This window comes from Melanerpes formicivorus, unplaced genomic scaffold (genome assembly GCF_026170545.1).
Source record: "Melanerpes formicivorus ecotype bairdi unplaced genomic scaffold, bMelFor1.0.p_v2 SCAF_67, whole genome shotgun sequence".
Taxonomy (NCBI): Eukaryota; Metazoa; Chordata; class Aves; order Piciformes; family Picidae; genus Melanerpes; species Melanerpes formicivorus.
Window position 1 is genome coordinate 1,222,742 of NW_027142419.1, and position 24,242 is coordinate 1,246,983.

A 24,242-nucleotide genomic window follows, 5' to 3' on the forward strand; every position below is an offset into this window, starting at 1 on the left:
ACCTCCCCCAGGAGAGGGCTTGGCAAGGGATGGGGGAATTACCAACACCCCTACACACCTGATGGGTGGCCTCCAGCAAGCTGGCACTGAAGGAAACCAAGCCTGAGAAGCCCAGGTCAGGGAAGGCCAAGCCCTCCACGTAGAAGGTGTTCTCCCCGCTGCCAGGCTGCTCCAGCACGTAGGAGAGCTGCTCCGGCCCCCAGCACCGCCTTGTAGCGGGGGTAGGAGTCACCCCCTGCAGAAACACAGAGCCAGCTCAGCCAGCAGCCTGCCCACAGCCCTGGCAGCAGGCAGGGGAGTGGGATGGGATGGAACAGGATAGAATAGCATGGGATAGGGATGGGATGGGGATGGGATGGGATGGGATGGGATAGAATAGGAGGGAAGGGGGAGGGGAGGGGAGGGGAGGGGAGGGGAGGGGAGGGGAGGGGAGGGGAGGGGAGGGGAGGGAGAGGAGAGGAGGAGGGAGAGGAGAGGAGAGGAGAGGGAGAGGAGAGGAGAGGAGAGGAGAGGAGAGGAGAGGAGAGGAGAGGAGAGGAGAGGAGAGGAGAGGAGAGGAGAGGAGAGGAGAGGAGAGGAGAGGAGAGGAGAGGAGAGGAGAGGGAGAGGAGAGGAGAGGAGAGGAGAGGAGAGGAAGAGGAGAGGAGAGGAGAGGAGAGGAGAGGAGAGGAGAGGAGAGGAGAGGAGAGGAGAGGAGAGGAGAGGAGAGGAGAGGAGAGGAGAGGAGAGGAGAGGAGAGGAGAGGAGAGGAGAGGAGAGGAGAGGAGAGGAGAGGAGAGGAGAGGAGAGGAGAGGAGAGGAGAGGAGAGGAGAGGAGGAGAGGAGAGGAGAGGAGAGGAGAGGAGAGGAGAGGAGAGGAGAGGAGAGGAGAGGAGGGGATAGAATGGGATAGAAAGGGATAGGGGTGGGATGGGATGGGATGGACCAGGTCTCCCCTCAGCTCCCTCTTCTCTCCAGGAGGGTGTCTGCCCACAGCAGCATCTCTACCAGCAAGAGCCAAACACCACCAAACCATGGCCCCAAGTGCCATGGCCACAGGTCTCTTGAACACCTCCAGGGATGGGGACTCCACCACCTCCCTGGGCAGCCTGTGCCAGTCCCTGACCACTCTTGCAGGACACAAATTGTTCCTCATGTCCAACCTAACCCTCCCCCTGGCACAGATTCCAGGCCATTTCCTCTCCTTCTATCACCTGATACTAGAGAGAGGAGACCAAGCCCCACCCCACTCCAACCTCCCATCAGGGAGCTGTAGAGAGCAGTGAGGTCTCCCCTCAGCCTCCTCTTCTGCAGGTTGAACACCCCCAGGTCTCTCAGCTGCTCCTCACCCTCCAGAACCTTCCCCAGCTTTGCTGTCCTCCTCTGGACACCCTCCAGAGTTTCACTCCCTCCCAAAACCACTGCTGCTCTTGCTCTGATCCTACAACCCCCACTATGCATCCAGCCTGTTCCCAACCCCCCACACCTTCCCTATTAGGATAGGATAGGATAGGATAGGATAGGGTAGGATAGGATAGGATAGGATAGGATAGGATAGGATAGGATAGGATAGGATAGGATAGGATAGGATAGGATAGGGTAGGATAGGATAGGATAGGATAGGGTAGGATAGAAGTAACCAGGGCCAGGTTGGAAAAGACCTCAGAGATCATCAAGTCCAACCTGTCACCCAGCACCATCTGATCAACCAAAACCATGGCACCAAGTGCCTCATCCAGGCTCTTCCTAAACACCTCCAGGGATGGGGACTCCACCACCTCCCTGGGCAGCACATTCCCATGGCCAATCTCTCTGTCTGGGAAGAATTTCTTCCTAACATCCAGCCCTGAACCTCCCCTGGCACAGCTTGAGGACTGTGTCCCTCTTGTTCTGCTGGGTGCCTGCCTGGCAGAAGAGACGCAACCTCCACCTGACTCCAACCTCCCTGCAGGGAGTTGCAGAGAGCAAGAAGGTCTCCCCTGAGCCTCCTCTTCTGCAGGCTAAGCAACCCCAGCTCCCTCAGCCTCTCCTCCCAGGGCTGTGCTCCAGACCCCCTCCCCAGCTTTCTTGCCCTTCTCTGGACACCTTCCAGCAGCTCAGCCTCTTTCCTGAACTGAAGGAGGTTTTTGTCTCCTCCTCATCTTCCTCCTGCGGAGAGGACTCCGTACCCTCAGGTGCAGCCCTTTCAAGGTGTGTGGCTGGAGCTAAGCACAGCTAATGATAGCCCTGCCGCTCCCTGACCTGATTTGCAGAGGGGACCCAGCCGCGGCATGCAGCAGCTGGGGCGCTGCAGGGCCCTGCCTGACCTGATCAGCTGCTTCGGCAGCCGGCTCGCTGCCCTGCCGCTACAAGGCGCCGGTGAGCCACCCGGGGCTTAGCAGCCCTCTGGGGAGGCCAAAGCTGCAGCAGCCCCCGCTGAGAAAAGCCCTTCTCAAAGCCCTTCCCGCAGAGTCATACAATCCTGCCATGGGTTGGAAGGGATCTTAAGGATCATCCAGTCCCAACCCCCATCCTCCCCCCCGCCGTGGGCAGGGGACACCTCGCACCAGCACAGCCTGCTCAAGGTCTCATCCAGCCTAGCCTTGGACAGCTCCAGGGAGGGAGCAGCCACAGCCCCCTAGGGTGGTTTTGGGGTTCCCCCCCCCCCCCGTCATTTAATCCCTCGTGGACACAGGCAGAGGAGCTTGGGGGGAGAAATGAGCACTTCCAGCAAGTGGAGGTGTCCAGCCCTCAGCCAGGGTGAACAAAAAAAAGGGGAGGGTCATGGAAAGAGGGGAGGGGAAAGAGGGGGAGGGGAAGGGGGAAAGAGGGGAGGGGAAGGGAAGGGGAAAGAGGGAATGGAGGGGAAGGGAGGGGAAAGAGAGGAGGGAGGGGCAAAGGGAGGAGGGGAGGGGAGGAAGGGAGGAGGGAGGGGAAAGAGGGAGGGGAGGGGAAAGAGGGGAGGGGAGGGGAAAAGAGGGAGGGGAGGGGAAAGAGGGAGGGGAGGGGAAAGAGGAGAGGGAGGGGAGGGAAGGGGAGGGAAGGGAAAGGGAAAGGGAAAGGGAAAGGGAAAGGGAAAGGGAAAGGGAAAGGGAAAGGGAAAGGGAAAGGGAAAGGGAAAGGGAAAGGGAAAGGGAAAGGGAAAGGGAAAGGGGGGGAGGAGGGGAGGGGAAGGGAAAGGGGGGAGGAGGGGAGGGCAAGGGAAAGGGAGAAGAGGGGGAGGGCAAGGGAAAGGGAAAGAGGGGAGGGAAGGGGAAAGGGAAGGGGAGGGGGAAGGGGAGGGGGAAGGGGGAGGGGAAGGGGAAAGAGGGGAAGGGGGAAAGAGGGGAAGGGGAAAGAGGGGAAGGGGGGAAAGAGGGGAAGGGGAGAAAGAGGGGAAGGGGGAAAGAGGGGAAGGGGGAAAGAGGGGAAGGGGAAAGGAGGGGAAGGGGAAGGGGAAGGGGAGGAAAGAGGGGGAAGGGGGGGAAGGGGGAAAGAGGGGAAGGGGAAAGAGGGGGAAGGGGAAAGAGGGGGAAGGGGAAAGAGGGGAAGGGGAAAGAGGGGAAGGGGGAAAGAGGGGGGAAGGGGGAAGAGGGGAAGGGGGAAGGGGCAGGGACTCACGCAAGCGCGTGGAACACTCGCACTTTGTCGGCGTCGGCCTCGGGGGACGTGCAGCACCAGCTGGTACTCGGCAAAAAGACTGCGCTGGGCCCCTGGGTCCGCAGCACCATGATGGACATGTCCTGAAGGTCTGCAGCGGGCAAAGGGGGGAGATGGGATGCAGAGGGGAGGGCAGGGAGGAGCTGCAGGAGGGGAGCAGCCCTGTGGGGCCTCTTGTGTCCCCCGCCCCGGGGCCGCCCCTTACCTGCAGGGGCTCCAGACGTCTGCCTGGCCGCTGTCTGTGCCCCCGGCCCCGGGGCTGTCCCGGTCGCAGTTGACCAGCAGCACAGCACCTTGCCCATCCGGACCCCACGTCCACTTGTCCTGGAGGAGAAGCGCCCAAAAGGGGACTGGAGCAAGGTTTTGCCCCCCACCCCCAGCCTCCTCTCAGCCCGTGGCACACCTCAGCACCGTGGCCACGCTGGGGGAGGGCAGCCAAGAGGGTGCAGCCCAGGCTGGCAGGGAGGCAGCTGCCATGCTTCCAAGCCATTACGTTTCACAACCACCGCTTCTGGCAGGGCCAGCAAAGATTACTGCAACCAGATCTGATCTTCTAACAGGCCAGAAAGTGTCTGCCAGGCCTCAGCTGGACAGTGCTGGGCCACCTCTAGAAATGGAGAGGAGAGGTTCGGAGAGGAGAGGTTCGGAGAGGAGAGGTTCGGAGAGGTTCGGAGAGGAGAGGTTCGGAGAGGAGAGGAGAGGTTCGGAGAGGAGAGGTTCAGAGAGGAGAGGAGAGGTTCGGAGAGGAGAGGTTCGGAGAGGAGAGGTTCGGAGAGGAGAGGAGAGGTTCGGAGAGGAGAGGTTCGGAGAGGAGAGGTTCGGAGAGGAGAGGAGAGGAGAGGAGAGGAGAGGAGAGGAGAGGAGAGGAGAGGAGAGGAGAGGAGAGGAGAGGAGAGGAGAGGAGAGGAGAGGAGAGGAGAGGGAGAGGAGAGGCTCTCTCAGCCCACGTCCGAAGTGCAGGAAGAGGGAAGCTACATCCTGCAACTCCAATGCCCAAAGCAGGTGGCCCCCTGAGAGCATTTCAGAGCCCCCTCTCCCAGATGCATTGCTGAGGCTCTCCCTTCCCCAAGCTTCACCACACTGCAGAGCAGAGCTTTGAGTGTGGGCACTTCGTTTCAGGAGAGCTCCTGCTCTGCTTTCTCCGTGCAACAGAGGGATTGTGGAGGATTCCAGAGTCTCTCCTTTCCTTGGCTTGCTGAAGCTCAGTGCCCTGAGGGATGCTGAAGAGCAGCTCCATAAAGCTGTTCTCAGCTTTTGCTTTTTCTTGCTGCTTCCCCAGCAATGTTTCCCTAAGGGAAGGGGAGATGTTAAGCACAGGTTTGGAGCAGGACCCCACTGGGAGACACTGACAGTCAGGACTAGAGCAAGTTTAGGCCAGTAGGTGCCAAGACATTTGTGCCATCAAGCATTCACTGACTCAGGAACTTGCAGAAGAGCTTCTCCTCACCTTGTCCTTCCCTTTGCTCTTCACTCTGCCGTTACGGTTTCAGGTCCACGTCCAGGGAGACCTCTGCAACATCAAGAGGCAAGAGGATGTCACCTGGCAGGGAAATGACCTCCCAGTGCCATCTGGGGCTTGTCCTCAGCAGGAGCCACCCAACACCAGCCCCAAAGCTGCCCCAGACCACACAGCTCCAGGAAAATGCTGGTGGGAAAGCCAACTCAATGGCTTCCTGATGGCTTTTCCCCCTTCAGCCTCCAGCTCTTCTCTCCCACCCTGGTTGCCCCAAGCAGCACAGTCTCTCTTCATGGCCCTGGTTTGGCTTCTCACCAATTTTCCATTGACCTTTGTCTTTATCATGGTATCATAGTATCATAGAATCACTCAGGGTTGGAAGGGACCACAAGGATCAGCCAGTTCCAACCCCCCCTGCCATGGGCAGGGACACCCCCACACTAGAATCAGCCTGGCCAGAGCCTCAGCCAGCCTGGCCTTAAACACCTCCAGGGACAGGGCCCCAACCACCTCCCTGGACAACCCATTCCAGGGCTTCACCACTCTCATGGGGAAGAACTTCCTCCTCCCCCTCCAGCCTGAATCTCCCCACCTTCAGCTTCATTCCATTCCCCCTAGTCCTGAGATCCTGAGCAGTCCCTCCCCAGCCTTCCTGTAGCCCCCTTCAGATCCTGGAAGGCCACAATGAGGTCACCTCAGAGCCTTCTCTTCTGCAGACTGAACAGCCCCAACTCATTCAGTCTGTCCTCATAGGAGAGGTGCTCCAGCCCTCTGCTCATCCTTGTGTCATGCTGCCAAACCCTGCAGGAGGCCTGGAAGTGTGCTGCCCATGGCTGAGCAGGCAGCTCAGCAATTCCTAAGCCTGATGTGACATTTGAGAAGGACTTTCCCTTCAAGAGCTCTTCCTGGCCCAAGGCATAGAACCCTAGGATGGGTTGGGTTGGAAGGGACCTTGAAGATCAGCCAGTTCCAACCCTGTGCCATGGGCAGGGACCCCTCCCACCAGCCCAGGCTGCTCAAGGCCTCATCCAGCCTGGCCTTGAACACCTCCAGGGAGGCAGCATCCCCAGCCTCCCTGGGCAACCTGTGCCAGCATCTCCCCACCCTCACTCTCAAGAGTTTCCTCCTCAACTCCAGACTCAGTCTCCCCTCTCCCAGCTCTAAGCCCTTGTCCCTTGTCCTGGCACTCCCAGCCCTTGTCCAAAGTCCCTCCCCAGCTTCCTTGCAGTCCCCTCTTCACCTTTCTCTGCTGCAATAAAGTGGAGATTTACCTAAACCCCCCCTAAATCTGTCTCAAGCCTGTCTGAGCTCCTTCAGATGGGCTACACAGAGTGTGGAGCAGCGAGGCTCTGGAGCAGCTCGGCCTCCTCCTTGATGCAGGGAGGAGAGCATGGAAATGAAGCTGCAAATCTGAGCAAGCAAAGGACCATCTCTGAGGCAAAAGCCCTGCAGGCAGTGGTGCCCATCAGCTGTGGGGTGTGGGAATCCCTCAGCCTCTTGAGGAGGAGCAGTTTTGGGAGGCATCTGCATGACTTCAGGACAGAGGTCTGGCAGTCATCTGAGCACCCTTGAGAAAATCCCAAATCCAGGGTCATTAATCCATCCAGGTGGAAGGCTCTGCATCCAGACTGGGTGTCTAGACTCCCTTTGTAGTCAGCAGAGCAAAATAGGTATTTCAAGGGAATGATTCACCTCATCCCAAACTCCTCAAATAGGTCAAGCAGCTACACTTGGGTGTCTCTTCTTCTCCACTAGCTGCAGAGGAGTTTGAGGTAGGGGTCAGCAGCCAAAGCTGAGTGAGGTTCAGGGAGTCATAGATCATGGAATGGGTTGGGCTGGAAGGGACCTCAAAGCTCAGCCAGTTCCAACCTCCCTGCCATGGGCAGGGGCACCTCCCACCAGCCCAGCTTGCTCAAGGCCTCATCCAACCTGGCCTGGAACACCTCCAGGGAGGGGACATCCACAGCCTCCCTGGGCAACCTGTTCCAGTGCCTCCCCACCCTCACTCTAAGGAATTTCTTCCTCATCTCCACTCTCAATCTCCCCTCTCCCAGATCAAAGCCCTTGTCCTCATCCTGGCACTCCCAGCCCTTATCAAATGTCCCTCCCCAGCTCTCCTGGAGCCCCTTCAGGTACTGGAAGGCTGCTCTGAGCTCTCCCTGGAGCCTTCTCTTCTCCAAGCTGAACAGCTCCAACTCTCCCAGCCTGTCCCCACAGGGGAGGTTCTCCAGCCCTCTGTGGCCACTTCTGGACCCTCTCCAGCAGCTCCATGTCTTATGTTGGGGTCCCCAGAGCCAGAGGTGGTGCTGCAGGTGGGGTCTGAGCAGAGCAGAGGTGCAGAACGCCCTCCCTGCTGCTCCCACTTCTGTTGCCGCAGCCCAGCGCTCCTTTGGACCACCCTTCCTGCCACGCCAGGTCTTGGCAAGCAGAGGAGGGATGCTCCCTGCACACCTTGGGTGGGGACAGGGCCCAGCCTGTGTCTTTTTTGCACCATATAAGGCAGCCTAATAGCATTTTAATTGTCTGCCTCTTGCTTGTCAGCATCAGTCAACACCCAAACCTTCGCCGCGCTTGGCAGCCGCGCAGCCCGCGCCCCCCACTTAAGCCCTGTCCCGGGAGCCCAAAGAGATGTTGGCATCAGGAAGGGTTGGCAGGGCAGGAAGGGTTGGCAGGGCTGGCAGCAGGGCTGCTGTAACACCTACCCACGCAGGTGAGGTACAACCAAGCCACGGAGAGCTCGTTGCCTTCCCGGCCGTAGTAGGAGATCTTGACCTGCAAAGAGAGCAGCAGCTCGCAGCCTGCCCCCTGGGCCCTCTCCTGCCGGGGAGCTCACAGGATCACAGAGAGGGAGGGGTTGGAAGGGACCTCGAGAGGTCATCCAGTCCAACCACCCCTGCCAGAACAGGGTCACCCAGGGCAGGACACAGAGGAAGACATCCAGGTGGGTTTGGAAAGTCTGCAGAGAAGGAGACTCCACCACCTCCCTGGGCAGCCTGCTCCAGGGCTCTGCCACCCTCAGGGTAAAGAAGTTTCTCTTCCCATTGTGGTGGAGCCACCTGGGTTCCAGTTCATACCCCCTTGTTCCTTGTCCTATCACTGACCTGGCACCTTCTTCTTGCCCCCCCAGCCCTCAGCTGTTGATAGCCATTGATCAGATCCCCTCTCAGCCTTCTACTCTCCAGACTAAACAGCCCCAGGGCTCTTAGGTCTTCCCGCTCATGGGGTTGACCAAACCCCACCACGCAAGGAGCTCTTGGAGGGCACAACCCAGCCACCCTCCATCAGTCACAGTTCCCCTGAACCCCTTTCTGCCTGCTTCAGCACAAAACCAGCCAAAGGAGCAGGAATTTTGCTGCCTGGAGCTCCTGACACCAAGCTGTTGCAACCAGGCTGATCTCATCTCCAGGGCACAATGTGGGAGCTCCTTCTCCTTCTCAGTTTCATTTGTTGTAGGCAATAATTACACAACTCTGGCTGAGTTTTCTCCGTGGAAAGGAAGTTACTTGGACCTTCTGGGGCCTGTCTCAGAATTCTCCCTCCTCCTTCTTCTTTTGTTCCTAGAAAGCTTGGCTTATTTCCCCAGTTTGGGTACACAAGAAGAGCAGCTTCACCTTGTTGTCATTGAGACTCCTGCTGGTGACATCAATGGTCACAAGAACCTCGATATCAGGATCCAGAGGCCATCTGGAGTTGACCATGGGTTTGGTCATGGGGCTGTGGATGACGTGGACTGTGACTGCAGAGGTGGCATGGACATCAAATGACGTGGCACCTTTGGGGATAGCTCTGAAACAGAGAGCAGTGTGGAGTTAGAGACCAAGCTGTCCCTCCTGTCCTCCTCTGTGGGCACCTTTGGGGATAGCTCTGAAACAGAGAGCAGTGTGGGGTTAGAGACCAAGCTGTCCCTCCTGTCCTCCTCTGTGGGCACCTTTGGGGGTAGATCTGAAACAGAGAGCAGCACTGAGTTAGAGACCAAGCTGTCCCTCCTGTTCTCCTCTGTGGGCAGATCTGAAACAGAGCATCACTGGGATAGAGACCAAGCTGTCCCTCCTGTTCTCCTCTGTGGGCACTTTTGGGGTTAGAGCTTAAACAGAGAGCAGTGTGGGGTTAGAGACCAAGCTGTCCCTCCTGTTCTCCTTTGTGGGCACCTTTGGGGATAGCTCTGAAACAGAGAGCAGTGTGGGGTTAGGGACCAAGTTGTCCCTCCTGTTCTCCTCTGTAGACACCTTTGGGGGGAGATCTGAAACAGAGGGAGCAGTGCTGGGTTAGAGACCAAGCTGTCCTTCCTATCCTCCTCTGTGGGCACCTTTGAGGGTAGAGCTTAAACAGAGGGAGCAGTGCTGGGATAGAGACCAAGCTGTCCCTCCTGTTCTCCTCTGTGGGCACCTTTGGGGTTAGAGCTTAAACAGAGGGAGCAGTGCTGGGTTAGAGACCAAGCTGTCCTTTCTATCCTCCTCTGTGGGCACCTTTGGGGTTGGAGCTTAAACAGAGGGAGCAGTGCTGGGATAGAGGCCAAGCTGTCCCTCCTGTTCTCCTCTGTGGAGCCATAGAGTTGAACCTGGAATTAAAATCCAGTCTTAACTGGATGGAAAGGGACTCAGAAGCCACCTGCAGGTGATGAAACACATCCCCTGGGTTTTATATGCAGCATCTCTGCGGTGGTGTTGAGCAAGCAGAGCTCCCACTGCAGCTCTGGCACGTCCCTCCGTGGTTTAGCCCAGACTGCCAATCCCTCAGGTCTGAGCATCCACAACAGCAAGAAACCCCCTCCCAAGTCCCAGCAGCCCAGGACAAAACCCCAACAAAGAGCCAGGAGAGCTGCTGATGTCAACCACCTGGGGAGATGCTTATCAGGGGACCATACCCTGAGCCGAGAGATGCCCAGAGCCTGAATCCAAGCACGGAGAACCCGCACCCCACCTTCCTGACATCCCTGGTCTTTGAAGTGCTGCCTACCTGCTCATTACAGCCCCAGCACCTCCATCCCAGGAGCAGGAGTGCTCCAACCTGTCTGCCATCAGGAGCCAACCCCCCCTGGCTGCGGGCAGAGAGGGACAGGGTGGCAAATTTGAACAGGGAGAAAGAAAATCAAAGCCAAAGAAAGCACCGAGGAGGTTTCCTCCGGCGTTCCTCTTGGCGCTGGCATCCCCCTGCCTGCAGCAGCTCGTAAAGGGACATCAAAGCCTCATCCTCCCTTCTCACCCCAAGTACTAACAGCAAGCAGGGTTGCAAAGCCACCTGCACGCTGCTGCCTGCCAGAGCTTCCTGCGTTTGGGGCTTCCTGCCCTGATCTTACAGCTCCCGGCCCTCAGCCTCGCCACTGCCTCCCCAGCCTGCTCCCTCTGCTGCCCCCAAAGTGGCCCAAGCCACGCTCAAGGCTGAGGATGGATGAGCAGGGATCCCTCACAGAGCAGGGATCCATCCCAGAGCATGGATCCATCCCAGAGCATGGATCCATCCCAGAGCATGGATCCCTCATGGAGCAGGGATCCCTCATGGAGCAGGGATCCATCCCAGAGCATGGATCCCTCATGGAGCAGGGATCCCTCATGGAGCAGGGATCCATCCCAGAGCATGGATCCATCCCAGAGCATGGATCCCTCATGGAGCAGGGATCCATCTCAGAGCATGGATCCCTCATGGAGCAGGGATCCCTCATGGAGCAGGGATCCATCACTGAACATGGATCCCATTCCAGAGCACGGATCCATCCCAGAGCAGTGATCCCATCACAGAGCACAGAACCCTCACAGAACATGGATCCCACACAGAACATGGATCTATCCCAGAGCATGGATCCCTTACAGAGCACAGATCCCATCCCAGAACACCGATCCCATCCCAGGGCATGGATCCCATCCCAGAACAGGGATCCCTCCTAGAACACGGATCCCTCCCAGAACACAGATTCCATCACAGAGCATAGATCCCTCCCAGAACAGGATCCCATCACAGAACACGGATCCCTCCCAGAACAGGGATCCCTCCCAGAACAGGGATCCCATCCCAGAGCACGGATCCCTCCCAGAGCTCTTGGTGCTCTCCAGGACCAACATCATCCCTGTTTTAATTATGTAGCTGAAAGAGCATCTGGACTGAAGCTCAGATTTCATGGAATCACAGAGTCAGGGAATCACAGAGTCATGGAATCAGGGAATCATAGACTCATAAATTATGGGAGCATGGAACCATGGACTCATGGAATCAGGAGATCATGGACTCACGGAACCACAGAGCCTTGAAGTTGTGGAATTATAGAGTTAGGGAATCACAGAACCATGGAATCCAGGAATCATAGATTATGGAAGCATGGGATCACAGAATCATGAAATTGTGGAAGTACAGAAACACAGAATCATGGAATGATAGAACCATGGGATGATAGAGTCATGGAATGATAGAACCATGGGATGATAGAACCATGGGATCAAGGGATCATACATTATGGAAGCATGGGATCATGGGATCATACAATCATAGAGTCAGGAAAGTGTGGAACTACAGCAGCATAGCATCATGGGATGATAGAGCCATGGAATGATAGAGCCAAGGAATGATAGAGCCATGGAATCATGGCATCATTTGGGTTGGAAAAGACCCTCCAGCTCATCAAGCCCACCCATGAGCCACCTCTTAATTGCCACCAAGGAGCCAAACCAACCCACCCGGGGGCCCCAGTTCAGAGGGATCTGAGTGTGGTTTGACTCCAGCCCCAGGAAGAGCCACTGCCAATAGCAGGCTTCCCATACTCCCATCTGGCCAAGAGGAAAACTTCACTTCCCAATGGACATTTTAGGGCTGCCAAAGCTCAGGCTGAAGCCCTTTGAGAGGGGACAGTGGCACCTCCTGGCTCAGCTCCAAGACACCAGCCCGATAATTGCCCCGGATGCGATGCCGCCTGGCTCGTCCCGGAGCCTCTATCATTATGACCAGGATTTATTACCTAATGACCAGGTACCAGCAGGGTAAACACAGCCTCACATCTGGCTTAATAAAGCAAACCCCCCACCCACCACCACCATCCCCTGTTTCATGCTGGAAAAGACCTCTGGGGGCGAGCTCACCCGTGCCAGTCTGGCTTGATAAAGCAAGCAACCCCCCACCCCCTGTTTCATGCTGGCAACGATCTCTGGGGGTGAGCTCATCCGTGCAGACCTGCCAGGGGATGCTTTCTGCCTGAGCCACACATTTTAAGTCTTTCCCCCTTCCTTTTTTTTTAGCTCAGGTTGCTCATCTTGGGTCCTTCTTGCTTCATCTTCTCAGGGCCAGAAATAGAGCCAGCCCAGGCGGGGTGTGCACGGGCTCAGCCCGCGCGTCAGCACGGCTCGGCCATGCTTTGACACCTCGCATTGTCCACCTGATGTCCACCCTCCTGTGGGTGCAGCTCCCTGAGGGACACCATCCCAGAACACAGAGCTAGCAGGACATGTCCTTCCTGGGCTGAACTTGTGCAATGAATCCATGGAGGAGCTCAAAGTGAGCTCTGACTTCTCCTCCGAACAAACTTCCTCCTCCTGCTCCAAACTTTCCTCATAGATTCAGAGAATGGTTTGGGTTGGAAAGGACCTTGAAGGCCATCCAATTCCAATCCCCCTACCATGGGCAGGGACACCTCCCACCAGCCCAGCTTGCTCAAGTCCCCATCTAGCCTGGCCTTGAACACCTGCAGGCAGGCAGCATCCCCAGCCTCCCCGGGCAACCTGTGCCAGCATCTCCCCAGCCTCACTGGAAAGAACTTCTTCCTAATCTCCAGTCTAAACCTAACATCTCCTCCAAACAAAGAGCCAAACCACCACTGGGCTAACCCCCCCCAGACCCATCAGCCTTATGGGACAGCAGTGGGGACACCCCAGCCCCCAAGCCTTACCGGCGCATGTCGAGGAAGACCTCGGTGCCCAGGACGCAGACGCCGTAGGTGGCGTGGCTGGTGGACATCTGCACGGCATGACGTTGGGGCATGGTGTGCCTGGGGATGGCAGCCGTGGGGTGTGAGGGAAGCTGCTGCTGCTGCTGCCTGGCTTTGTAGGTAAACCAGCAGGACTGGATTAAAAGGCAGGGGAACTTAACTCCTCCTTCCCTCGATGACGGGGTGCAGCCAGGGGACCCTGGCGTCTCCACCTCCACCGCCCAGCAAGCTGCCACCCCGCACGGCTCGGCCAGATGGAGCTGATAAGGCAGCCCCTGGGGGTGGCCAGGCGGCTCTGGGGAGGGGACAGAGGGCAAAGGGACAGGATGGGGTGGGTGACACCCAGCCCTGCCCTGGGATGCTCAGCAGGGAGCTCTTGCAGGGGCTGCTTTCCACCTTTTATTTTCTCATCCCCCTTACAGCTCCACATGAAGGCTGCAAAAGCTTTAATGAATTAAACATTGCAACTCCTCCTGCTCCCAACCTGGTCGTTTAGGGTGATTACAATACATGGCAGCATGAAAAGCAAGCATTTTCTTGAAAACAACCCAAATTTTCCACCTGGCCTCTCTGCAGCTGAGTCATGGCCTCGGCTACCCCATTAGGGCAATGCCTGAAATAAAGGCTGACCAAAGGAGATGTTTGCTCAGCTCAGTCCTGCCCACCAGAACCAGTCCTGAGGAGCAGCAAGGGCAGAAACGGGCTCAGGGCAAACTGGTTATTTGGCAGGCAGGGAAGGGGAGAGAGGAGAGGGGGAAAAAAGCCAACACAAACAAACAGCAGCAAAATATCCACGAGGCTTCCAGGGGAAATTACAAGTTCTGGATGCTTGGCTTGGGCCTGGAGTTTCGAGGGAATTGGGGTTTTTAGGGCATGTAAGCAAAGCTCCCACGGGAAACACCCCCATGGCTGGAAGATGTCATCTCCTGGAGATAGCCATCTCCCTCTCCAGGCCAGCCCAGGAGGCTTCACCTGCCTGCAAAGAGGCAAACTCGCTGAAGCTTACTCTTGCTGAAGCTGGGAAGGAGGTCTCCAGCGTGGAGGCAGCAGCTGAGATGGCTTAAAACAGGCAGCAGAGGGACAGGGAGCACAGCAGCAACCCCACGGCCACAAGGCTCATCCTCAGCAAGGAGACAGACTGAGAGTTGGGGTTGTGCAGGCTGGAGAGGAGAAGGCTCCCAGGAGACCTCATTGTGGCCTTCCAGAATCTGCAGGGGGCTCCAAGAAAGCTGGGAAGAGACTTTTGAGGGTGTCAGGGAGGGATAGGACTGGGGGGGATGGAGCAGAACTAGAAATTGAGAGGGAGATTGAGGTTGGATGTGAGGAAGAAGTTGTTGGCCAGGAGGGTGGTGAGAGCCTGGCACAGGTTGCCCAGGGAGGTGGTGGAAGCCTCCTGCCTGGAGGTGTTTGCAGCCAGGCTGGAGGTGGCTGTGAGCAACCTGCTGCGGTGTGAGGTGTCCCTGCCCATGGCAGGGGGGTTGGAACTGGCTGATCCTTGAGCTCCCTTCCAACCCTGACAGTTCTGTGACAACAGCAGAGGGTGACTTGAATGATGCAATGGACAAGAGAGGGCAGGAGCAAGGAGGAACCCCAGCTTTGGGAGCAGCAGGACCCCTCAGAAACCCAAGAGGTCCAAGCAGCCTTGGCGGAGCTCGAAGGACCAAGCTGCAGCGAGCTGCACGTCCTCAGCTGGAGGAGCAGCGAGCTGCGTGGCAGCTTCCCCTGCAAGATCAAACCAAGCTGCTTCAAACATCTCCCAGCCAGCCTTCATTAAAGGGCTGCTTCCAAGCCTAATTGCAGCAGCAGCAAAACCCCAACGAGCCGAGAGCTCGGTGTCTCGCAGCGGGACCAGCTTTAATCAGCTCGTGGGAGCCTGGTGCCGAGCCTGCGATGCCAGAGTGAGGAACGCTAGCAGCACTGCCAGGCTCCCCAGGCCACCACCTCCCTGGAGATTCGAGATCAAAGCCTCTTGCCCCAATGCCCAGCCCAAGCCAAGCTCCTGATTGTTGTGGCCATGGGAGATCTGTTGGCTCTCAATCCCTCCCAGGGAGCGCAAGCCTCCGTACCCCCCTAAAGCCCCTCGGGCTGGGGTGAGGTAGAGCCAGCACGGGGGGCAAAGAGCTCACTGCATTCCCTGAGGAATCACAGAATCAGGGAAGGGTTTGTGTTGGAAAAGCTCTCTAAGCTCATCCAGTCCAAGCTTCAACCCAACCCCACCATGGCCATCAAACCATGTTCCCAAGTGCCATGGCCACAGGTCTCTTGAACACCTCCAGGGATGGAGACACCACTACCTCCCTGGGCAGCCTCTGCCAGTCCCTGACCACTCTTTGCAGGACACAAATTGTTCCTCATGTCCAACCTAACCCTCCCCTGGCACAGTTTCCAGGCCATTTCCTCTCCTTCTATCCCCTGATACCAGGGAGAAGAGACCAACCCCCACCTGATCAAACATCTGTGGCCAGCACTTATCAGAGCTGGCTTTGTGGTCACCTTGTCCTGGGAGAGAAAGCAACACAAAATCCCTCTCTGCCTTTTCTTCTTCTTCCCAAATGAAAGGGTTTGCTTGCTGGGATTCCCCCCAGACTTGGCACTCCAAGAGCAAATCTCCCTCCCAGAGACTTGCCTTCCCTATCCCAGTTGGAAGCTGGGGGAAGAAAGTTGGTTTGGAGCAGCAGAAAGGGCTGTGAGACCCAAGGGAGGCTGCTGGCAGTGCTGGGAACACATCCTGGCTCTGCAATGACCTTCTGCTGGGTGAGGAGCCTCCCAAGTGCCATGGGCACACCTTTCTTGACCACCTCCAGGGATGGGGACCCCACCACCTCCCTGGGCAGCCTCTGCCAGTCCCTGACCCTTCTTGCAGGACACAAATTGTTCCTCATGTCCAACCTATCCCTCCCCTGGCACAGTTTCCAGGCCATTTCCTCTCCTTCTATCACCTGATACTAAGGAGAGGAGACCAACCCCCACCCCACTCCAACCTCCCATCAGGGAGCTGTAGAGAGCAGTGAGGTCTCCCCTCAGCCTCCTCTTCTCTCCAGGAGGTGTCTGCCCACAGCAGCCTCTCTCCCAGAGAGAGCTGCAGGTCAGACTTCCCACTCGTGACTGCTGGTCACACTGGTTTGGACTGGGCACGGTGCTGGGCTCGCCTCCTGCTGTGATTTTAAGCCTTGCATCCTGCTCAGCTGGTTTGAGGCCTGTGCTGGACAAGGGAACACACCTTAACCCCACGGCTCAGGCTGCTGCTGTGGGCTGTAATCTGGAAGGAGGCGATGGAGACGAGTGGTTTGGGGCTCCCAGTGAGCAGGAGACCTTCAGCAGGAGGCTTGGGAGCAGCTGCTCCTCCAGACTGCTCCAAGAAATCTTCTTCCCAGGGTCCTGCCTTCCCCAGAACAAAGGTGTCTGCCTGCTGGGATGGAAGGGCTCTTCCAGCCTGGTCTGGTCTATCCTATCCTATCCTATCCTATCCTATCCTATCCTATCCTATCCTATCCTATCCTATCCTATCCTATCCTATCCTACTCTATCCTATTCTATCTTATCCTATTCTATCCTATCCTATCCTATCCTACTCTATCCTATTCTATCCTATCCTATTCTATTCTATCCTGTCTATCCTATCCTATCCTATCCTACTCTATCCTATCCTATCCTACTCTATCCTACTCTATCCTATCCTATCCTATCCTATCCTATCCTATCCTATCCTATTCTGTTCACACCTGCTAATGCAAGAGCAAATCATAGAATCATAGAATTCTCAAGGGTTGGAAGGAACCTCAAGGCTCAGCAAGTTCCAACCCCCCTGCCACAGGCTGGGATGATCACACTACAGCAGGTTGCTCACAGCCACATCCAGCCTGGCCTTCAAAACCTCCAGGCATGAGGCTTCCACCACCTCTCCCTGTCAAGGACCTGCCTTCCCCATCCCAGTCAGAAACTGGGGAAGAAATGGGTTTGGGGAAGTAAAAAGGGCTGAAAGCAGTCTGGGGCAGTAAAAGAAGTGCTGTTAAACCCAAGGGAGGCTGGTGGCAGTGCTGGGAACACATCCTGGCTCTGCAGTGGCTGGGTGAGAAGCCTCCAGAAATTCCCTTCTGCCTTCTCTTCTCCCCAGAATGAAGGCATTGACCTGCTGGGATGATCACACCTGCTAATGCAAGAGCAAATCTCCCTCTCAAGGACCTGCCTTCCCCATCCCAGTTGGAAACTGGGGAAGAAATGGGTTTGGGGCAGTAAAAAGAGCTGAAAGCAGTCTGGGGCAGTAAAAGAAGTGCTTTTAAGCCCAGTAAAAGCCATGAGAGGCTGGTGGCAGTGCTGGGAACACATCCTGGCTCTGCAGAGGCCTTCTGCTGGGAGAGAAAGCACCAAAAATTCCCTTCTGCATTTTCTTCTCCCCAGAATGAAGGCATTTACCTGCTGGGCTGCTTCACACCTGCTAATCCCTCCCTTTAGGGACCTGCCTTCCCCCATCCCAGCTGAAAGCCCGAAGAAGAAAGGCAGGAGGCTGGCTCGGACCAGCAGAAAAACGTGTTCAGAGCCCATAAAAGCCAGCAGAGATCAGTGCCAGCTCTGGTAGCACATCCTGGCTCTGCAGTGGCCTTCCTCTGGGTGAGAAAAAACACAGGCTCACAGCCAAGCAGCAAGGATGGAGAGGCAGCACCCAAAGCTCATCCTCCTTTGGGAGCTGGAGTGTTTTGTCTGCAGCCAGGTTTAGTCACGGCACAAGCGGAGCTTCCACACTGGCTCACCCAAGCCCAGGACACCCTGTCTATGGTGGGTGGTACCAACACTCACCTCCTCTTCCTCCTCCACCTGCTATTAGCCTGTGCTGAGGAAGAATGATGCTTTTAAGTCATCTGGTCCATGCAGAGCTGAGTGTTTCCTCCTAATAACACCTTGTCCTGAGAAGGTGCTATTAAGATCCAGGGTAGACTGACAGATGGGATCCTGCCTCTCCATCACATTGAGTGAGCTTGGATCAGCCTCATCCTCTGGAGTTCCCTTGGTCAGCCTCCTTCTTTGGGGCTCCCTTGGTCAGCCTTCTTCTTTGGGGCTCCCTTGGTCAGCCTCCTTCTTTGGAGTCCACTTGGTCAGCCTCCTTCTTTGGGGCTCCCTTGGTCAGCCTCCTTCTTTGGGGCTCCCTTGGTCAGCCTTCTTCTTTGGGGCTCCCTTGGTCAGCCTCCTTCTTTGGAGTCCACTTGGTCAGCCTCCTTCTTTGGGGCTCCCTTGGTCAGCCTTCTTCTTTGGGGCTCCCTTGGTCAGCCTCCTTCTTTGGAGTCCACTTGGTCAGCCTCCTTCTTTGGGGCTCCCTTGGTCAGCCTTCTTCTTTGGGGCTCCCTTGGTCAGTCTTCAGAGTTCTTGGTCTTTCTTTGGGGCTCCCTTGGTCAGCCTCCTTCTTTAAGGCTCCCTTGGTCAGCCTCATCCTCTGGAGTTCACTTGATCAGCTTCATCCTCTGGAGTTCACTTGGTCACCCTCATCCTCTGGAGTTCACTTGGTCAGCCTCCTTCTTTGGGGCTCTCTTGGTCACCCTCCTCCTCTGGAGTTCACTTGGTCAGCCTTCTTCTTTGGGGCTCACTTGGTCAGCCTCCTTCTTTGGGGCTCCCTTGACCAGCCTCCTTCTTTGGGGCTCCCTTGGTCAGCCTCATCCTTTGGAGTTCACTTGGTCAGCCTCAGCCTCTGGAGTTCACTTGGTCAGCCTCTGGAGTTCACTTGGTCAGCCTCCCTCTTTGGAGTTCACTTGGTCAGCCTCTGGAGTTCACTTGGTCAGCCTCCTTCTGTGGAGTTCACTTGGTCAGCCTCCTTCTTTGGGGCTCCCTTGGTCAGCCTCATCCTCTGGAGTCCACTTGGTCAGCCTCCTTTGGGGCTGGCTTCATTGGAATAAGATGAGAGGGAATGGATTGAAGCTTGAGGAGGGCAGAGGTAGACTGGAGATGAGGAAGAAATTCTTAAGAGTGAGGGTGGGGAGACACTGGCACAGGCTGCCCAGGGAGGCTGTGGCTGCCCCCACCCTGGAGGTGCTCAAGGCCAGGCTGGATGAGGCCTTGAGCAACCTGGGCTGGTGGGAGGTGTCCCTGCCCATGGCAGGGGGTTGGAACTGAATCATCTTCGAGGTCCTTTCCAACCCAAACCATTCTAGGCTTCTTTTTCCCAATTTCAGCCTCTCCCTCAGTCCTGATGGAACAAAATCCAACACTCCCCTCCCCTCCCCCTCTCCCCACTCCCAGTGCTCCCCTAGGAGGAGCTCAGAACCCCTCTGGGTGTTCCTTCTCACCCATCCTGCGCCGCCGCCTCCCCAAGGAAAGTTTGATAGTCTGCCTAAGCTGATAATTACCCCTCATTTATTACTCTGCATGTGTAATTGCAGGCAGGAGCTTTTAAGAGCCATGTCAGCCTAATTAATTGCAAGTGGGCAAGGCACCAACCCAGTTATCAAGTCCCGCTCGGGTTTGCATGAGGCTTTGTTTCCCGGAGGTGTGTAGCTGTAACAGCGGGGCAGGAGCATCCTGGGCAGGCACCAAGCCTCCTCCCAAGGATCTGCCTTCCCCAGCCCACGTGGAAGCAAGGAAGGAAGTCAAACAGAAAGGCAGGAGGCTGGTTTGGACCAGCAGGAAGTGGTTTCAAAGCCAGCAAAATCCAACAGCAGCACAGAGTCGTGGAAGTGTTTGGGTTGGAAGAGGCCTCTGAAGTCATCCAGTCCAAGCTTCAACCCAAGCCCACCAGGGCCACCAAACCATGGCCCCAAGTGCCATGGCCACAGGTTTCTTGACCACCTTCAGGCATGGGAGCTGGGGAGGAAAGTTGGTTTGGAGCAGCAGAAAGTGCTTTTAAACCCAGTGAGACCCAAGGGAGGGTTCTGAGAACACATCCTGGCTCTGCAATGGCTTTCTCCTGGGTGAGGAACCTCCCAAGTGCCATGGCCACAGGTTTCTTGAACACCTTCATGCATGGAGACTCCACCACCTCCCTGGGCAGCCTCTGCCAGTCCCTGACCACTCTTGTAGGACACAAGTTGTTCCTCATGTCCAACCTAACCCTCCCCTGGCACAGTTTCCAGGCCATTTCCTCTCCTTCTATCCCCTGATACCAGGGAGAAGAGACCAACCCCCACCTGATCAAACATCTGTGGCCAGCACTTATCAGAGCTGGCTTTGTGGTCACCTTGTCCTGGGAGAGAAAGCAACACAAAATCCCTCTCTGCCTTTTCTTCTGCTTCCCAAATGAAAGGGTTTGCTTGCTGGGACCCCACCCCCCAGACTTGGCAATTCAAGAGCAAATCTCCCTCCCAGGGACTTGCCTTCCCTATCCCAGTTGGAAGCTGGGGGAAGAAAGTTGGTTTGGAGCAGTAGAAAGTGCTGTGAAACCCAAGGGAGGCTGCTGGCAGTGCTGGGAACACATCCTGGCTCTGCAGTGGCCTTCTGCTGGGTGAGGAGCCTCCCAAGTGCCATGGGCACACCTTTCTTGACCACCTCCAGCCATGGAGACCCCACCACCTCCCTGGGCAGCCTGTGCCAGTCCCTGACCACTCTTTGCAGGACACAAATTGTTCCTCCTGTCCAACCTAACCCTCCCCTGGCACAGTTTCCAGGCCATTTCCTCTCCTTCTATCCCCTGATACCAGGGAGAAGAGACCAACCCCCACCTGATCAAACATCTGTGGCCAGCACTTATCAGAGCTGGCTTTGTGGTCACCTTGTCCTGGGAGAGAAAGCAACACAAAATCCCTCTCTGCCTTTTCTTCTGCTTCCCAAATGAAAGGGTTTGCTTGCTGGGACCCCACCCCCCAGACTTGGCAATTCAAGAGCAAATCTCCCTCCCAGGGACTTGCCTTCCCTATCCCAGTTGGAAGCTGGGGGGAGAAAGTTGGTTTGGAGCAGCAGAAAGTGCTTTCAAACCCAGTGAGACCCAAGGGAGGGTTCTGAGAACACATCCTGGCTCTGCAGTGGCTTTCTCCTGGGTGAGGAGCCTCCAGGCACTCCCCTGTGCCCTTCCTTCTCCCCAAAATAAAGGTGCCTGCCTGCTGGGATGCTTCACAGCTGGCAACCCAAGAGCAAATCTCCCTTTTGGGGATCTGCCTTCCCCATCCCAGTTGGAAGTCGAGGAAGAAGGGCAGGAGGCTGGCTTGGACCAGTCAAAAATTGCTTTTAAAGCTGATAAAAGGCAGCAGAGCTCAGTGCCAGCTCCGGGAGCACATCCTGGCTCTGCAGTGGCCTTCTCCTGGCTGAGAAAGCCCCAGAAGTTCTCCCTCTGCCCTTTCTTCTCCCTCAAATAAAGGTGCCTGCTTGCTGGGACACCTCCTGCCTGGCAATCCCAGAGCCCAGCACCCCATAAATCTGCTTCCCCCCCCCCCCCCGGCTGGAGCCAGGCACAGCCTCCTGCGCTCGCCCTGCCCACGCTCTGCCCCAAGCTTTGCATTCAATTTGCTGCCCTATAAATATCTGCCTGGCTGGGGCAGGCTGGCTGCCTCCCCCCTCCACACCCCAGGACAGTAATAAAGCCATGGGGGGGGGTGGGGGGTGCTCAGCTTCATCCCAGCTCCTGCACCCTCACTGGGGCGGTTTTGCCTCCTCCAAAACAGAGGCAGCAGGGTCGGGCAGGAGCTGGCTCCATCGGGATGGGCACCTGTTGGCACCTCCTAAACCTGAAAGGTCAGCTCCAAAGGGCTCTGTGGGGAGAACATTGCCCTCCTACACTCTGCAGGCAGGCACGTGGCTGCAGGAAGGGAGCCATAATACACCCCACACCCCCCCCCAAACACCCCCTGAGCACCCCCGGAGCTTCAAACCAACCCTGCGCCCACCCTTGAGTCACGGAAGGGGTTGGCTTGGAAGGGACCTTGAAGCTCATCCAGTTCCAACCCCTCTGCTGTGTGCAAGCACACCTCCCACCAGCCCAGGTAGCTCAAGCTCTCATCCAGCCTGGCCTTCAGCACCTCCAGGGAGGGGGCAGCCGCAGTGTCCCCGGGCAACCTGTGCCAGTGCCTCCCCACCCGCACTGGAAAGAATTCCTTCCTACTCCCCAGTCTAAATCTGTCCTCCTCGAGCTTCAATCCAGCCCCTATTGTTCTAATCACAAAAGGGCCCTCTCCAGGGAGGAGAAGCTGGGTGATACACACATGAGAAGCCTCAGGAGGCAGCTGGCTGGGCTTGTTTCCAAGCTTCAGCACCGGGGTTTGTCTCCAGGTCCTGGAAATGAGGGCAGGCAGAGCTCCGTGGGCAGCAGGGAAGTTCATGCAGAGCAGCAACTAACTGGGCAGAGCTGATCTTCAGGAAAGAAAAGAAGAGCAGAGAACTCCCCTGACCAGCTTGACTCCAGCCACCAGACCAGCAGCCTCCAGACACCTCCACGTGTGCCTGTCCACATCTCCATGGATGTCCTGAGATGGTTCACCATGGCTGATGTCCAACCTGACAGCACAGAGCAGAGCCTGCATCACTTTTGCCTCCTGGCAAACCCCTTCTGTGCAGCACAAGCTGGGGGCTGTTGAGCAGCTCCTAAGGGCAGTCATAGAATCAGAGGATTGTCAGGGTTGGAAGGGAGCTCAAGGCTCAGCCAGCTCCAACCCCCTGCCATGGCCAGGGACACCTCACACCACAGCAGGTTGCTCACAGCCACATCCAGCCTGGCTGCAAACACCTCCAGGCAGGAGGCTTCCACCACCTCCCTGGGCAACCTGTGCCAGGCTCTCACCACCCTCCTGGGGAACAACTTCTTTCTCACATCCAATCTCAATCTCCTCACTTCTAGTTCTGCTCCATCCCCCCCAGTCCCATCCCTCCCTGACACCCTCAAAAGTCCCTCCCCAGCTTTCTTGCAGCCCCCTGCAGATCCTGGAAGGCCACAATGAGGCCTCCTGGGAGCCTTCTCCTCTCCAGCCTGCACAACCCCAACTCTCAGTCTGTCTCCTTGCTGAGGATGAGCCTTGTGGCCGTGGGGTTGCTGCTGTGCTCCCTGTCCCTCTGCTGCCTGTTTTTAGCCATCTCAGCTGCTGCCTCCATGCTGGAGACCTCCTTCCTGGCTTCAGCAAGAGTAAGCTTCAGCGAGTTTGCCTCTTTGCAGGCAGGTGAAGCCTCCTGGGCTGGCCTGGAGAGGGAGATGGCTATCTCCAGGAGATGACATCTTCCAGCCATGGGGGTGTTTCCCGTGGGAGCTTTGCTTACATGCCCTAAAAACCCCAATTCCCTCGAAACTCCAGGCCCAAGCCAAGCACTTCTCCTCTCCAGACTGCACAACCCCAACCCTCTCAGGCTGTGCTCACAGCAGAGCAGCTCCAGCCCTCTGCTCCTCCTCCTGGCCCTTCTCTGGACACCTTCCAGCACCTCCAGATCCTTCCTGGCACAGAGGCTCCAGAACTGGACACAGAGCTCCAGCTGTAGTCTCAGCAGAGTGGAGCAGAGGGGGAGAATCCCCTCCCTGGTCCTGCTAGCTCTGCCAGTCACCCACACTTGCCCCTGTAAAGGGGACAGGTAAGGTCTCCTCCCCCTCTGCTCTGCCCTGCTGAGACCACACCTGGAATGCTGTGTCCAGTTTGGGATACAAGTCAGAAGAGACAAGGACCTAATGGAGAGCCTTGTGGAGGGGTTAAATAAGGAAAAATCAGTCCTGAAGGGGTAAAAAGAGGGAAACTGAGTCCTGTACAGCATGGAGGGCAGAGCTCTGTTGTAGTTTGGGTTTATTCTTCCTTTGAAATGCTTTCTCTTTCTGGTTCCTCTTTCCCCAGGGCCTCTTCCTGCTGGTGGTTTGCATCAGCAGGGGCTGAGGGGATAAACTGTGATGCTGCTCAGGGCAACCAGCAAGCTCCAGCTGTCAGTTCAGCTCCTGGGTCAGGGTGCCTCAGCTGGGGTCATTCACCCCCAAACCCACACCCTGCCTACAAAAGGCACACTTGGGGAGAAAATAGAACCAGGAAATGCTTTGGGTTGGAAGGGACCTCCAAGCTCATCCAGTTCCAAGCCCCTGCCAGAGGCAGGGATGCCTCCCACCAGCCTGGCCTTGAATACCTCCACACAAGGGACAGCCACAGCCTCCCTGGGCAGCCTGTGCCAGTGTCTCCCCACCCTAACTCTCAATTTCTTCCTCCTCTCTGCTCTCAGTCTCCTCTCTCTCCCAGCTCAAAGCCATTGTCCCTCATCCTGTCACTCTAAACCCTTGCCACAAGCCCCTCCCCAGCTCTCCTGCAGCCCCCTTCAGGTACTGGAAGGCTGCTCTGAGGTCTCCCTGGAGCCACCTCCAGCCTTCAATCAGACTTCCCCATTGCCACTAACCTCATGCAGGAAAGCAGCAGA

General features: G+C 56.8%; 1 protein-coding gene across 1 annotated transcript in view; it reads right to left on the reverse strand.

The window, feature by feature from the left end:
* LOC137453474 (protein-arginine deiminase type-1-like) overlaps positions 1–13,084 on the reverse strand; it is a 30,888-nt gene extending 17,804 nt beyond the window's left edge. The window contains 12 exon segments of the mRNA XM_068162732.1: positions 49–199; positions 201–235; position 1,109; positions 3,561–3,602; positions 3,604–3,633; positions 3,636–3,697; positions 3,813–3,921; positions 5,045–5,083; positions 5,085–5,107; positions 7,756–7,825; positions 8,665–8,839; positions 12,921–13,084. Coding sequence (XP_068018833.1) covers positions 49–199; positions 201–235; position 1,109; positions 3,561–3,602; positions 3,604–3,633; positions 3,636–3,697; positions 3,813–3,921; positions 5,045–5,083; positions 5,085–5,107; positions 7,756–7,825; positions 8,665–8,839; positions 12,921–13,012 — 829 coding nt within the window. The 5' untranslated portion in view covers positions 13,013–13,084.
* Positions 13,085–24,242: the final 11,158 nt, after the last annotated feature.